Here is a 13,989-nt window from a genome sequence, read left to right as displayed (position 1 = left end):
TGTGTGACTAGGCGCCGGCTGTTTGCAGCGAAGGCAAAGTGAGTGGGCGCGCGGCCACTGCTGTCTCCGTAGCAGTGGAATGACGGTGATTTTGGATGAGTGATCTCACGGCACGCATCACAGCGACGCCGTAAGTGCTGTAGGATAGTGCTGCCTTCAGGCGCACCTCGGAAACTCTTACTTTTAGGAGTGGGAGGAGTGCGCAGACGTAATGTACCTTCCTTTTGTTTGAACCATTGGCCAAACACCGCTGTTTTGTAGTTGTGTGGACGACCTGGTTTCAGCCCCACTTGCAGCTTTCACTTTCCCTTTGTGCTTCCACTGCTTTACATGCAGCCGAATCCGGTGGCCCATGTGTTCCGACGGCGCGTGAGGCGGCATGGGTGCGCGCAGCGAAGTTGCAGTGTCACACAGGAAAGTTACACAAGCTAGTTTTGGGGTTTCACCGCTGCCTCCCTTCGACTGTGTGTTTCTCTCAATGTGGACCGGAACCGGAGAACCGCTCGTTGGTTCCGTAGACGTCCCAGTAGTTGCCGCTGCTCGTACGCATCGTAGCTTAAAGCAGGTTAACGTGGACAGTGTGATCCGGGCTTCTAATGGAGGCGTTGTCTGCACAGACTGTGCGGGTCACAGATGAAGCTGATGCAGCGTCTGCAGCGGTAGAACAGTCTGGTTTCATGTGACTGGTTGCGAAGGCTTCACTCTGCAATGAAGCGTGTCACAGAGGTTAAAGGTAAAACTATACCGGAACATTGATTCCTTTTGGTCCATATCAATAGAAACCGGACGTCCTCCTACTATATGAGGTCATAGTTCATAGTTCCTCTGTTACTGACACTAAACGTTGGATGATAGATTTAACTCAGAATGGTTCTTAAGTCTATAACTCAGTTATATCATCGCTGTCCGTTTCCGCTGAATGTTATATAAGATTCACGCTGTTATCTAACAAATGGACTCCACCATAACTGAGTGGACACCTGCAGCTGAGCATCATGGAGACACCATGAAGGGGAAGGCAGCCCAGGGGATTGCCTCCCTCTCTCCCTCCTCTTCTGCCTCCTTCTCTCTAGATTACTCTCCAATCCTCCACAGCCAGATTACTGCGTGGGGAGAGGTGGGACTGACCTCGGCCCTGAATTCATTATGGACCTGATCCAATCACATCTCTCAAATGTCTGGTTGCGTGTTGCTGCCCCGTAAGTCCGCCAAAGTGATCAGGTATTAGGCCAGAGGGCCGACTGTCACCAAACAGGCCACATGTTCGACAACTGTCATGCAGAGCGGCTGAAGTGAGCAGCTGCAGCATCACTGTGTCGTAGGGATGTTTCACAGCGTGAGGCGAAACCTGCGCTTCGCTGCCCAGGGATCGAAGCTCGCCACAAGGTCCAGGCCTAGGTCCAAGGTCCTAGGCCATAGGTTTCAGGACGTTTTACTGCAGGATGTGAGTGTTCTAACAGATGAAGGAGGTTCCTCCTCCCGTCATTTTGTCGATGTCACAGTGAGCTGGTGAGTTACTTTTGAGACTGGCATCGTGACCCCACAGCAGCAGGGCTGGTGCCAATGAGCACGTTTCCACCGAGGATGGAAAACACAAGCTTTATTTCTCATTCTGCCACAGCACTAGTGTCTGAGCTACTGAACTTTAACCGGTTTAAATGCAATGCAATCTCCATTTTATGGACGTGGACACTTGTCTGTGTTCTGCACTGAGAAGATGACGCATCATGGATACTGCTTTTGTGTAAATTAATTTTAATAAAAAACTACAACAAAAGTGGCTTAACTACATTCATAACTTTCACTTATGCTCAATGTGTATTTTGAAAAAAGACCAGACAAGGACATGCCCCATAAAACAATTTGGATAAATAATTAATTAAGCCTGTTTGCCTAAAGCAAATATCCACATGCAGGAATCAAAGGCGGTGTGGTTTGTTGGCCAAAGTCAAAGTAAAACCAGTGCAGAGTCCTGAAACCTGAAACTGTGATTTAGTCTAATGATGGTTTGACCTGCAGTAACCACAGGCTGGGACACTCTGGCATGCAGGTCCTGAATATCAGCGCGCTGTGTGACTGCACGGAAAAGGCATCTGTATAATTATTGGACTGATCGTCACACTTCTTGTGTCCGGTGTAAATCAATACTCAGAGGGATGTTAATAGAGTTGAACAGCTGAGTTCTCAAATAGATGTTATATGTTTTTGTTATATACTCATGACATGACGTAAGCTAAGCTAGGACACCATGACTGCATGACTGGGTAGGAAGTAACTAAACACTCATCTTGATGGACTTGGAAACGTGAGGTACCTTTTAGTAGTTTGAGCTTAGTCGGGTCGAAGCAGGGTCACAGGGAACGTGAGCAGGATTCCACCGCCCTCCGTCCTCCTTCAGCGCCATCCCAGACTCTGTCTAGGAAACCCAGGAAGCATATTGTCCTCGTGCTTCTGCGCTGCCACAGAATGCGGTTGGTCTGGGGCAGTGATCTCATTATTATCCTTCCTGGATTATTCCTGTTTAGATTTGACTGAGCCGCTCACAAACTGAAGACAAGTTGTGTTCTTTTACAGGATTCAGCCTCAGGCATTTTTAGACTTGGTTCATTTATCAGCTTAGTGATGCGATGGTTCCTCGTTAACTTCATTGCTAGTGACAGATGATGCTTTGTAAAACACTGTGAAACCCTGACCTACTGCTGAGAAGGTCCTTTGATTATGCAGTACACACTGTCCTTCAGTGATTATGGTTTCAGGTTCATGGAGGAGATGGTCTTGGAAGAATGGCAAGGATCCAGTTTGAGCTGCCCTAAAGCTGGATTCTGGGTTCTGACCAGGATTTGGTGGCCGTTCTCCACGGCCTCGAACCATTCACACAGACTGTGGCTGTGAGCTCACCTGTTCTTTAACATCACATCTGGAGGCGATGAGAATGTGTGTTGGCGTTAGAGGTCACTCTTAAATGCCCAGTGTAATGGTCTGTGATGGTTCTGTGATGGTACAGTAGCTTCATCAGCTACGGTGCTGAGCACAGGACTGAGTGTCTGCCCTGCGATTAGTGATGTCATGAGCACCAGCCAGGTCAAATGAGGATAAACCTTTATGATGAGCAGGGATCAATATGTAACCACACAGCTAATGGCTCCATTACTGGCTACGCTGTGATACCAACAAAACTACAACCTGATGGAGTCATAGAACCTATGACTCGGTGCTTTGATTCTGCCAGTAAATCATGAAGCACCTTTTCTCGTGTCTCATGTCTGGTCACAGACGAGCTTGTTGTTCAGCTGCATCGCGTCAGGTCAGAATTTGTGTAGTTCACCATCAAAGCTTCTGTTGTCTTTTAATGTTGCTTGGACCTGTTGTTTCAAATGATTCAAGGCATCTCCTATTATTGATTTACACAGGTGGAATACAGAGCAATTTATTCGTGCACTTAAGCACATTTTTAATATAATTGCCAATTTACTTTTCCCAGAAGCCGGTCGTAAACAGTCGTAAAAATAGATATTGGCCTTTCACTTTATGCCCATATGCAAAAGGTCTGGATGAAGTACAGTAACTGATAAGTAAGTTGTAGGCAAACAATGGATGACAAAAATCACAGTCAGCTCAGCTTTGGCTACAGCTCTGTCGTCCACTTATTGTCCTCTCCCCTGTTCTTTGACCCTCATGTGTTCCACCTGTGGCTGGTCCCTCCTCCTTCTGTATGCATTTAATTCAGAGATCCTTCTGCATGTAAAACTACACAGATGCCACTGCTGCGTAAAGCTGCTGACCTTTTTCTGCACTGACTCCTGTCTCCAGGTCTACAGTAGCATCCAGCTAAAGTCATTAGAAGCCACAGAATTTAGAGGAGGTATGTGAAGTCTGAGTCTCATCAGTGACAGAGATGAGCTGCATGTGGAAAGAACAGGCGCGAGTGTGAACTATGCCTGATGAAGGAGACGCACAAACCAAAGGAGACAGTGACAAATTACTTTATCGATGTATCAACACATCCCTAAGGAGCCTTCGCTTACATCACACCAGCAATCCATCAACCCCTCCACTGATTCATCATGTGGGCCTGTGACAGAAGCCAGTCACACGCAGACGCGTGTCAGGCCGTCTCCATGGAAGCTGGACGGGTGGAGTCCGAGGTTGCGTGACAGCGGCAGATTGAATGAGCGAAGTGATGGAGGGATAGAGAGCAGAGAGGGGAAATGAGATGGGACAGAGTGAACCGGCCAATGTAATCCCCTCACAACACAAGCAGCTGGACCGGAGTGTCAGCACAGGCCCTGCCCAGAGCTCAACAGCTGGGTGGATGGAGAGCCGCTGCCGCTCAGAGGTGTCAGAACTGGATTCAGTGTAAAACTTACTGAATGTCTGCTATCGGGTGTTAAATGCAGGCTTCACACCGGGGACGGGACAGCAGCCGAATAATCATTAACTTTGGTTTGCACGTCTCAGCAAGTCGCCTCATTTGCTGTGGAAATCCACCGTGAGATCAGATGCATGATAGCAGCGTAGTAATAGGAGGAATGTGAAGCATGTGCGGGTCACGGCCGGGCCCAGAAAGCCAGCGGCCGGTGAATCCCTGCTGTGGTTGGGCTGCGTGGAGCCGTGCGCGTCCCAGCGCCGGGAGTCTGAGCGCGTGCGCCGCCGCTTTGCATTCCATCGCCATGCGTAAAGCTCCGCTCCGCAACAATGGGGCACAGTTCCCGAAAAGCGGCCGGGTCCCGGCTTTGGGCCGCGTGTGGGCGAGGCCGCGGGGACGCACAGGCGGCCCGTTTGTCCGGCCGCGATGAGCGGCAGCAGCTCCTCAATTACACAAACCTGATTCTGTGAAAAACACAGGACTGACACACGCACGTGCACCAAACAGCAGTGAATTAGTGTAATCCTCAGGCTGAAACCGGCTGGAGGCTGGGGTCCAGTGGGCCCGGTCCGTTCTGCAGACTGACCCGTGTGAGGTGAGGCTGCAGGTCCCACCGTGGACATCGTGAGTGTTCTGTTGGTGCAGGTGGATGCGTCAGACATGAGCTCATGCATTCTTCTATCATTGCTAAGTGTAAACACACACACACACACACACACACACACACACACACACACACACACACACACACACACACACACACACACACACACACACACACACACACACACACCTTTGTTCTTCCTAGCGCTGTTCTGCTCCTTATCAGTCAACCAAGCATCACGTTCCCACCTGCATGTGCATAAAGAGCGAAGCTCTTTCTTACGGCGGTGACTCTTGTCCTTCCGCCTGCGTTCGGCGGCTCCGTCATTTCCATGTGCAGAGCCTGTGCAGCCAAGCGATAGTCAAATGAGGCTCGCTGACATTTATTTGAACTTGGCGTCTTTGGGCCGAGTGTTTCCATTAGCAGTGCTTTAGTCACGCCGTTCATGAGTCGTGGCTCCAGACTCAGAGCAGAGACTCTGACAGCAGCAATCTCAGCCTAACATTGGCTTCAGTGAGGCAGCATTTGTGCTGCTTCAGCACAAAACAGACATTATTCTAATACTGTACTGCTTAGCGACACTAGAAAGCGTCTGCATGCGGTGATGGATGGCGGCTGAGCTACACCCCTGTTCCTCATGAGACTAATTACTAAACACAGTCTGTCACACACACCGCCTCCTCCCTGGGGCGGTCTGTGTCTGTCTTCTGTTCCTCGTGTCATCGCATATAGTCGTCCTAGACGCTGTAAACCTGGATGATGAACAGCCCGCCAGCTTAGCTTACCAGGTGTGTGAGTGTTGATAGTAACCTGAGTGTCAGACATGCAGAGGTGTCGGATTGTCCGTGGGTGTGTGCTACTGTGTTTGTGTGTGTGGGTGTGGGTGTAGTTGGGTGTGGCAGACATTGTGCAAACTGATCTACTGCTTTATTCTCATATCAGGAAATGTTCCGTAATCAAAGGTTTGCCCTCATTTCATGTGGATTCTACTGTGTGGGGTTAGAATTAATGAGGTTAATGTTTCTATACAAACAGTTTGATGATTACTGATCTCAGCTTTTTTTCCCATTCCAGTTCCTGGTTGCATTGCTTGACTTTTTTGGAGGCGCTTCCACATTTTTCGTGCAGGTTTTACAGCTCTCAGTGTGAATTTGCCCAAGGCTCAGGTGTGAGCTGAGAAGCGCAGAGGAAGAACAGGAGTTAAGCGAATTAGCAGAGGTTTATTGGAGTAAAGTTCAGATATTTGAACCTGATCTTATCTCGTGTTGGCTCTGAGCACAGACCTGGTCTCATTCAACAATGTGCTGCGTTTGTGTGGCCTGGTAAAACACAATGGCTGCTATGTAGGAATGTCAGTGATGGCATATCTCTCTCTCGCTTCCTCCCTCCCTCTCTCATACGCACATTTCATTCTTTGACATGTTCATCTTTGTGTTCTTGCAGTTCATTATTTTGGCTTATCATATTGTACAGGTTTGGCTCAGATGTTTGGTCCACCTCTAGTTCACTTCAGGGTCACATGACAGGTCGAGAGTCCCAGGACCTTGAACTGAGCCACTGTTTGTTTCTCTGTCAGCAGCAGCTTTATGAGTGTAATCATCATAAAGTACTTTTTTAAAGCAGTGATTGTGCCCAAGCTTGAACAACTGTGATACTTTGTGTTGGATACCACTGGTGTGGGCTTATTATGATATATGACATGTTCTGTGACCCCTTTGTAGCACAGAGATGAGGTCAGGAGTCGGAGAGGAGGCTCTGTGTGAGTGCATCTGTGTGCAATGAAGAGTTAGTCAGGTTAAGACTGAGGCAACAACATGGCAACAAACCGCACAACCCACAGAGCAGAAGCCAAAATACACCAGACGTTGTTCAGTCTGTTAGAGGAAAGGACCGAACCCGTGTGTGTGTGTGTGTGTGTGTGTGTGTGTGTGTGTGTGTGTGTGTGTGTGTGTGTGTGTGTGTGTGTGTGTGTGTGTGTGTGTGTGTGTGTGTGTGTGTGTGTGTGTGAGAGAGAGAGGAGAGAGAGAGAAACTGAGCGTGAGCTAAAAGCCCTCGTCAGCTGTCTCTGTACATCAGTGGGCTTTAAAAAACAGAAGTGAGGAAATGGTTTAAACTCACACGCACAACTAAAGTATCATTAGCGCCCCCAGATAACCGGGATCTGAGAGGGAGCCGCTGAACGTTAGGAGCCAGTAATGCAGCCAGCGACGAGCTGCTGCGGGCCGCTTGCTCCTCCTCTGGCTCCTGGAGACGTTTAGGTGCAGTGGGAGGAACTGGGAGCTGGAGGATGTTGTACCCACTGTGTGATGAAGGAGGAGGATGAAGCCAGCAGCTCCCAGTCTGTCTGTGGCCTTGAAGGAAGATTAGAGGCCGCTGCACCAGTCACCACTTGCACAGTCGATTATTATATTCCGAGCTTCTATTGTTTTGCCCCTAAACCTCAGTCCTCTCCACTCTTTATTCGTCTGCCTGACACATACTGAAGCCTCCTCCCGTCTATTTAAAGGCCACATGCGTCGCACCCTGACATCATCCATCTCACCAGGCTCCGGTGATGTCATGGTAATTATACGTCCCCTACGCGGTCGCGTCCCGCTGTTTTTACAGTGAATCTAGAGCTCCTCAAGCTGGGGGCGAGTACTTCTCAGCCAGTGTGGTTCTGTTCTACAGCTTCTAGCAGCAGTTGGTCCAGTCACCGCCTCCACCAGGACAGAGATGTCACCACGGCCACACTGTCACACGTGTGTGTGATCCCACAAGAGATATTTGTCTTCGACATATTTGAGATAATTATAGATGCAGCAGTAGTTAATGCTGCAGTGCCTTGCTCGGTGGCAAACTATGGAGCAGGCTGCACCAGTTGGCATGTATCTAGTTTCAAACCAGCAGCTGAGATACTCAGGCAGCGAGTCTGGGTCTGATGGGAAATGACTGCGTGTTGATGGTTTTCATGAATACCTCTGGGCCGTGGGTCCTGGTTCAGACAGGCCCGTGGCCCGGAGGCCGTCCATTCATTTCCTGTCACCTATAGAAACCGGAGCAGAACGTTTCGCTTTAATGTAAGGAGCCTCCCATCACTCAGGCAAGTTGTGTAAGAGCGAGGCCTGCTTATGGAAACCCCCGTGTACAGGGATTGTTTGTGCCAGCGTTTCACTTCCCCAAACTGTTTTGAATCTTCGGATTTACTCCATCTTTGGTGAGACGAATTCACACAAAATCCACAGATCGTCTGCATCTGAATGGGGCCGGTTGGCAGAAGAAGGAACGTGTTCAGACAGGTATCCAGCTGGCAAACGTCCAGTAGTGGAGTCAAACTGTGGCAGTTAAAGGCTTAAGGCCATTTTATTTGTCTTAGGATCATAAAGTTAAGTGATCCGGATAAAGGGCTGAGAACGTGAGACAAATTGTCCAATCACTCTGTCAACAAACTGCTAAAAGGTTTAAACTAGAGCAAATCAGTCTGAGGTGTTAACTGTCAGACAGTGGAACTATTATTATTATTATTACAGCTTTTGATTCAGAATAATTGACTAGAGTGAGGTCATGCGATGTGAAATCATTCATTGTTGTCACTTGACAGAGAACTTCAGCGTTGTAGTTCAAACTCAGCAGGAACAGGAGGTGTGTGAGCGTCAAGCGCTTTGTATGAAACGTGAAAACATTAAAATGAGGTTGACTCATAACCACAGTTGTCTCTGGGACCTGATCAGGTGCCAGGAGCGTTGTTAAACTCCTACCGATGCGGCACGAGTTGGATTTGCTGAATTATCATCCCCATGTGTTTGTCGTGGTGCTTTAGTGTTTACATACAACAGCGGTGTGTCCAAACAGATCAAAGAGGCTTAACCTTCACCTCAGCTGTTCTCTCTGACACACACACACACACACACACACACACACACACACACACACACACACACACACACACACACACACACACACACACACACACACACACACACACACTAATCCACCCATCCACCAGTACATTTGTTAACTGACAGCACAATAGAAGCCTTTCCATGGATTTCCTTCCTTTGTTGAATTCAGATTATTTCCGAGTGGACGCTGGGAGCAGGAGGTGGAAAACAGGAGCTCAGCTCGAACCAGAGCAGCACAACACGACTTTATGAGTTCTCATCCCAGAAAATGAAATACTTCTGCTGCTGGTCTGAAAACAACAAAACCCAGTAGCCTTTGGCTTCTTCAGCTCCTGACCTTAATCAGAGGACTTGGACCACCCCGCTGCCGCTGCAGCTGGCACACTGAACACACCCAGATGATGTGGGGTTAATTATGGAAAGTGGGGCAGAGTTTGTGAACAGTGTGGCTTTGTGGTCGGGGCGGCGGCGGTGCTGCGACACACCCAGGCCTCGGCACCGGGGGCTCGGCCTCGGCTGCAGATACACGGCCGTCAGCCATGTAATACCGCTCAGCGGCTCCAGTAAATGGCTGTTTGGGCCGCTCAACACGGCGTAACTGTTAGGGTGACGATGACACTGGTTGACCGACCGTGCAAATGTTTGTCTGATATCGAATAACCCGTCAATAAAAGAAAAGCTATCTGCACGTGCTTTTAGCCTGATTACTGCTCACTGTCGTCTGTGTGCAGCTGGTGAAGGCGATCTTCTGGCCACACTGACAGATATAGGGCTGTATTTAATGGTTCCTATAATTTTAATATTTAATGATGAGTTAATTATTCATTAAGTTTGACAAGAAAACAAGGATTTCCTCTGTCCACGTTTCTATACTAAGGATTCAGAACAGAACATTTGAACTTCCACCAATATGACTAATAAAAAGTACTTCATATCCCCATATAGAATCATATATCATCATATATCATCATACTGTGCCTGCTGCACAGGTTCAGTACAGATTTAGACCTGGAGCACAGTTGGTGCTACACTGCATCCTGTGGCTGTTGGAGGGGGTGAAGGGGGTAGAGAGGTTGGATCAGACAAGCTCCAGACTGAGATAATGGGTTTGGGGGGTGTTCATCATAGATATTTCTCGGACTGTTGCATAAATTACTTTAAACAACAGTAAATAAGTGAATTGCCTGAGTATACGTTACACTCATCAGTTTGTAGGTTGTAAGTGAATGAAGCATCCAGTAGATGGTGCCGTGAGGCTGTGTTTGAGTCAGACTGAGTCATGTTTGTTAGAAGGAAACCTGTGGCTCCAGATGTTGCGTGTGTAGTTGTGAAATGAAGATGAGGGAGGCAGAGTGAGCAGTAGACTGGCAGCCAGTGTCAGCAGAGATGTTCTAAGGACACAACGTACAGGCCGTGCCTCTCTGCAGTACTCTGGGTATTATGTGTACAGTGATGTGTATTTAAGGCTTGTGGCTGTTCAGCGTGCTGCTCAGGGGCCCTTGAGCAGGATCAGTGCCATCACACAGCTTCCATCCAGGTCCTCTGGTCAAATCTCAGGCCACAAACCTGTGGGCTCGTCATCAGGAACAAACAGATCTTGTCATTTTGTTTTTCATGGTCGTCATGTTAAAGTGTCTTGGTCACGAACCAAAGGATTTGTTGCATGCCAGTTGATTTAAATGTCAGTTTGCCTTTTTAATAATCATGTTCCTAATTTGTTGACTCCTGTGTTTCTGTGTAGTCATGGCGGAGTTAGACCTGAGTCTGAGCGACGCGCTGACAGACAGCGCTCCCCAGCCGGGCCCGGAGGCCCGGGTGGAGCGGGACTTCGTAGCCGAGCTGGAGGCGGAGCCCTTCGAGGATCAGGTTGGAGAGAGTGTGGGAAAGACGGAGTACATCCCCCTGCTGGACGACGACGACAACAGGGCAGGTGAGAGAAAAGGGTCGTCCTTATTCTGAGTAATCACAGTAGTTGTAGACGCGACTGGGCTGCCTGGACTGGGAGCAGGGCGTCAGGGGGCACAGCTGCAGCTGCTCTGGCTGGACATAGGGATGCTTGCAGTCAGAGACTTCTTACAGGCAAAACTGGGGGATTAATAAACCTTAATAACCTTAATAAACACTGAATGTATCATCAGCGCTGTATTTAAAGGACAGGTCAAATGAATTAGTGAAAACATCACTAATTCCTCTGTGGTTCACTGGGGTTTTCATGGCGGCGCGTCTGACCTCACTAGCATCCAAACATAAGGAGAAGCTGTTGCATAACATGAACTGCAGCTGCCCCTAAATGACTGCTACTATTAGGTGCCGCTGGACACTGGCTGCCATTTTGGATCTAGTGGGGTGCCATTCAGCCACAGGGAGGATAGTAGCCTGAAGATAAGGAACCAAATAGGAAGAGCCTCTGCTCTGGCTATGGTTCTGTGAAAACAGATCAAAGGTTACAAATATCACCCTTATTCGCTGTTTGTTGTCTGTACTATGAGCTTAAACGCGGCTGCGATGCACCCTGCTAAACTCCTCAGTGGTCCAGTTTCCTACGGAGCAATAAAAAGGACTGTGAGCAGACGAACAATGCACGAGATGGGCCAAAACAAGCAGCTGATGAATGGAAGTGACAGTGAACCGGCATGACTCAGCTCTCGGCCTGTTTTGCTCAGACAGTCAGACCGCGTGTGGGCACTCGTCAGTCACAGCCGGCCGCAGGACGGCCCGTGGGCGGCGTGGCCAGTGATCAGCTGTGGCACACACACACACACACTGGCACACGCAGACACGCTGACGCGCCGGGCGCTGCAGCCTAATGCCGTCTGGCAGCAGGAGCCACGTTTGTCCTTTGAATTGTCTGCGCTGCACATGTTGAGGACACACCTACCTGTATTGTGTGTGTGTGTGTGTGTGTGTGTGTGTGTGTGCATGCTCTGTCTGGTTTGCGACTGTTGCATGTTCTCCCTGTGATCCTCATTTGCTTGTTTATGGCTGCAGATGTTTAAGTAGCTTTTCTCTGCATGTGAGTTAAGAGCAACTCCGGCTTTATGGCAGCGGACCGCATGTTGTCGGTGTTGAGCGGAATCCCGGGCGCCGCGCGTATCGGTAGCGTGACTGTAGTAATGTGTCGCTTGTCTCTGTGTGTACATGTACGTGACCGCGAGCAGCCGCGGCTCCTGCGCTGGAGAACGGGCAGCAGGAAGCTCACGGGGTGCAAAAGCCTGGTAAGACGCTGAATATCACACAGTCCTTCTGCCGTCGGTCAGTCTGCAGAGGCTTCTGGTCATCGTCATCATCAGCTCATGGTCCAGTCTTTTTTTTTTTTTTCTGTCACTCTTTTTTTTCTTTTGTCCGATTCTGTTTATGTGTGTTGCACCATCGTCTTAGCTGTTCCAAGGCAGGACGTGAATAGTTCTCACTGCTCCTCAGCATCTTTTCAAAGTCTTCTTAGCATCACTGCTGCTCTTAAAATACTCTGAGCCATTTAAAGGGAACAACTGAACCGACAAGTGCTACAAAATGCAGGATTATGCAGCCGTTGATTCACATTCTAATCATAGCAGGGGCACAGTTCACAACCCGGTGCCCTGTATTCTCCCAGAACCCAGGGGACCTGCTTCAAGGTCTCCTTCAAGTCCACAAAACACCTGTGACTGCACTTGTTTGCTTAGAACAGTGAAAAGCTGCTCCAGCATCTGAGTCTTTTCCAGCTGTTGGGACTTAACATTCTATGTAAGTAGGGAAAGACCACCTGTCAGTCACTGTGCAGCCAGTACTGCTACTGCTAATACTACTACAGCAGTACTGCTGCTGTGTCCTTCTACTTCATGGTCAAACGCAGTTTAATCAGTAGAGGAATGTTACAGTATTTCCATCATTTAAATAGTACATTAATTAATATGAAATGAAAACAGCCAGAAATCATTGATTTGTTGCGTCGATAGAATCAGCAGCTCAGCTTTTAACACATGATTACAGTCTGTCGTATCCAGCGGCTCCTTTGGTGCGTACGATGCCAATAAACATTTTGTTATGTCAGTATAGGAGATAATTAGATGGAGGAGTGATGTGCTGTGTCTCACAGGTTCTTATTGCTGCTCTCTGACTGTGGTATGGCTGCGTATGTTGTACTGTACAAGGAGCATTAAATTAGTTGGCTCCTAGAAAGTAGTGCATGAATATTAGAGTGAGACAGATCAACATGTAGCTGCATGGTGGCAGGTTGGCAGCCTTTAACCATGTTCATGACTGAAGGTTTGGGAGAGATGCTGGCGATCTGCATGTAAATCATACATCTGTGTTGGCTTGCTGGCTGTTGGCATGGCATGGGTGGCTGCTGTTACCATGGCTACGCGACTCGGCGCTCAGTGGCGGTGGAAAGTGTTCAGGCCCCTTTGGTCTTTGCTCACTTGAATCATAAATAAATCACATGGGCCCATTGACCATAATGACAAAGTAATACTACAAAACACAAACGTTCAGAACCTGGTTGGCACCGTGTCTGGATTTATTTGGCTCGTTCCCTTCCTCTTGACAGATACATGTATTCATGTCAACCTCCTGCTACAGAGGTCATTGTAGTAGTTGTTCCAGTCTGTAGCGACTTCAGAGTCTCTCCCTGATGTCCTGGATGCTTCGGTCTAGACAGTCCTTGTGCTACTAACGTCATCTGGTCTCATATCACAGGTATTGAGGTCACGGTGCGCTTGGATCTACATAAACCTGGCGTTAAATTGTCATTATGGGCAATTGAAGGAAGCCTGATACAGTTTTAAGGACTGTAAAGTGTGCAAAAAGCGATGGACTGACACCGTTTGGTGGTTGTACCCCACGTCAGCAGAGTCGTTTCCAGTGGCCGTCGTGAGCTTCTGTCCTTGTCTTTGTGTGCCTCCATTGCATCCATTCATCACTGTTGTTCCTGCAGACCTTAGGGAGAGGACGCAGGTGGTAAAAGTAGTAAGTGGGTCAGAGAACTGGGAGCGTAGGCTCCGTCCTGACAGAGCAGATGCAGATGTGTCTGTGATGTGCTGCATGGCATGAACCACACGCACCCATCTGAACGGCTCCCGCCTGTATTGACATACTGTGGATGAGTTGACTGTGTGACCGCTTTACTAACCTGCTTTCTTCTTTTCTCTCCTTCTCTT

At 48.6% G+C, this 13,989-nt stretch overlaps 1 protein-coding gene across 8 annotated transcripts in view; it reads left to right on the top strand.

Annotated features, from left to right (window-relative positions):
* The window catches only part of LOC114854511 (microtubule-associated protein 4), a 49,080-nt gene that overhangs the window by 185 nt on the left and 34,906 nt on the right, over positions 1–13,989 (top strand). For 6 of the 8 annotated variants that reach the window (XM_029148969.3, XM_041070644.2, XM_041070643.2 and 3 more), the window contains exons 2-3: positions 10,593–10,781; positions 12,010–12,066. In XM_029148969.3, coding sequence (XP_029004802.1) covers positions 10,595–10,781; positions 12,010–12,066 — 244 coding nt within the window. In that variant the 5' untranslated portion in view covers positions 10,593–10,594. Of the gene's footprint in view, positions 1–8; positions 131–10,592; positions 10,782–12,009; positions 12,067–13,989 lie in introns of those variants that run through there. The other 2 variants (XM_055508258.1, XM_055508259.1) reach the window with 2 other exon arrangements.

Source organism: Betta splendens, chromosome 4 (genome assembly GCF_900634795.4).
Source record: "Betta splendens chromosome 4, fBetSpl5.4, whole genome shotgun sequence".
NCBI lineage: Eukaryota > Metazoa > Chordata > Actinopteri > Anabantiformes > Osphronemidae > Betta > Betta splendens.
The sequence above is the reverse complement of the archived record's forward strand: the minus strand, read 5'-3'. Positions and strand labels throughout refer to the sequence as shown.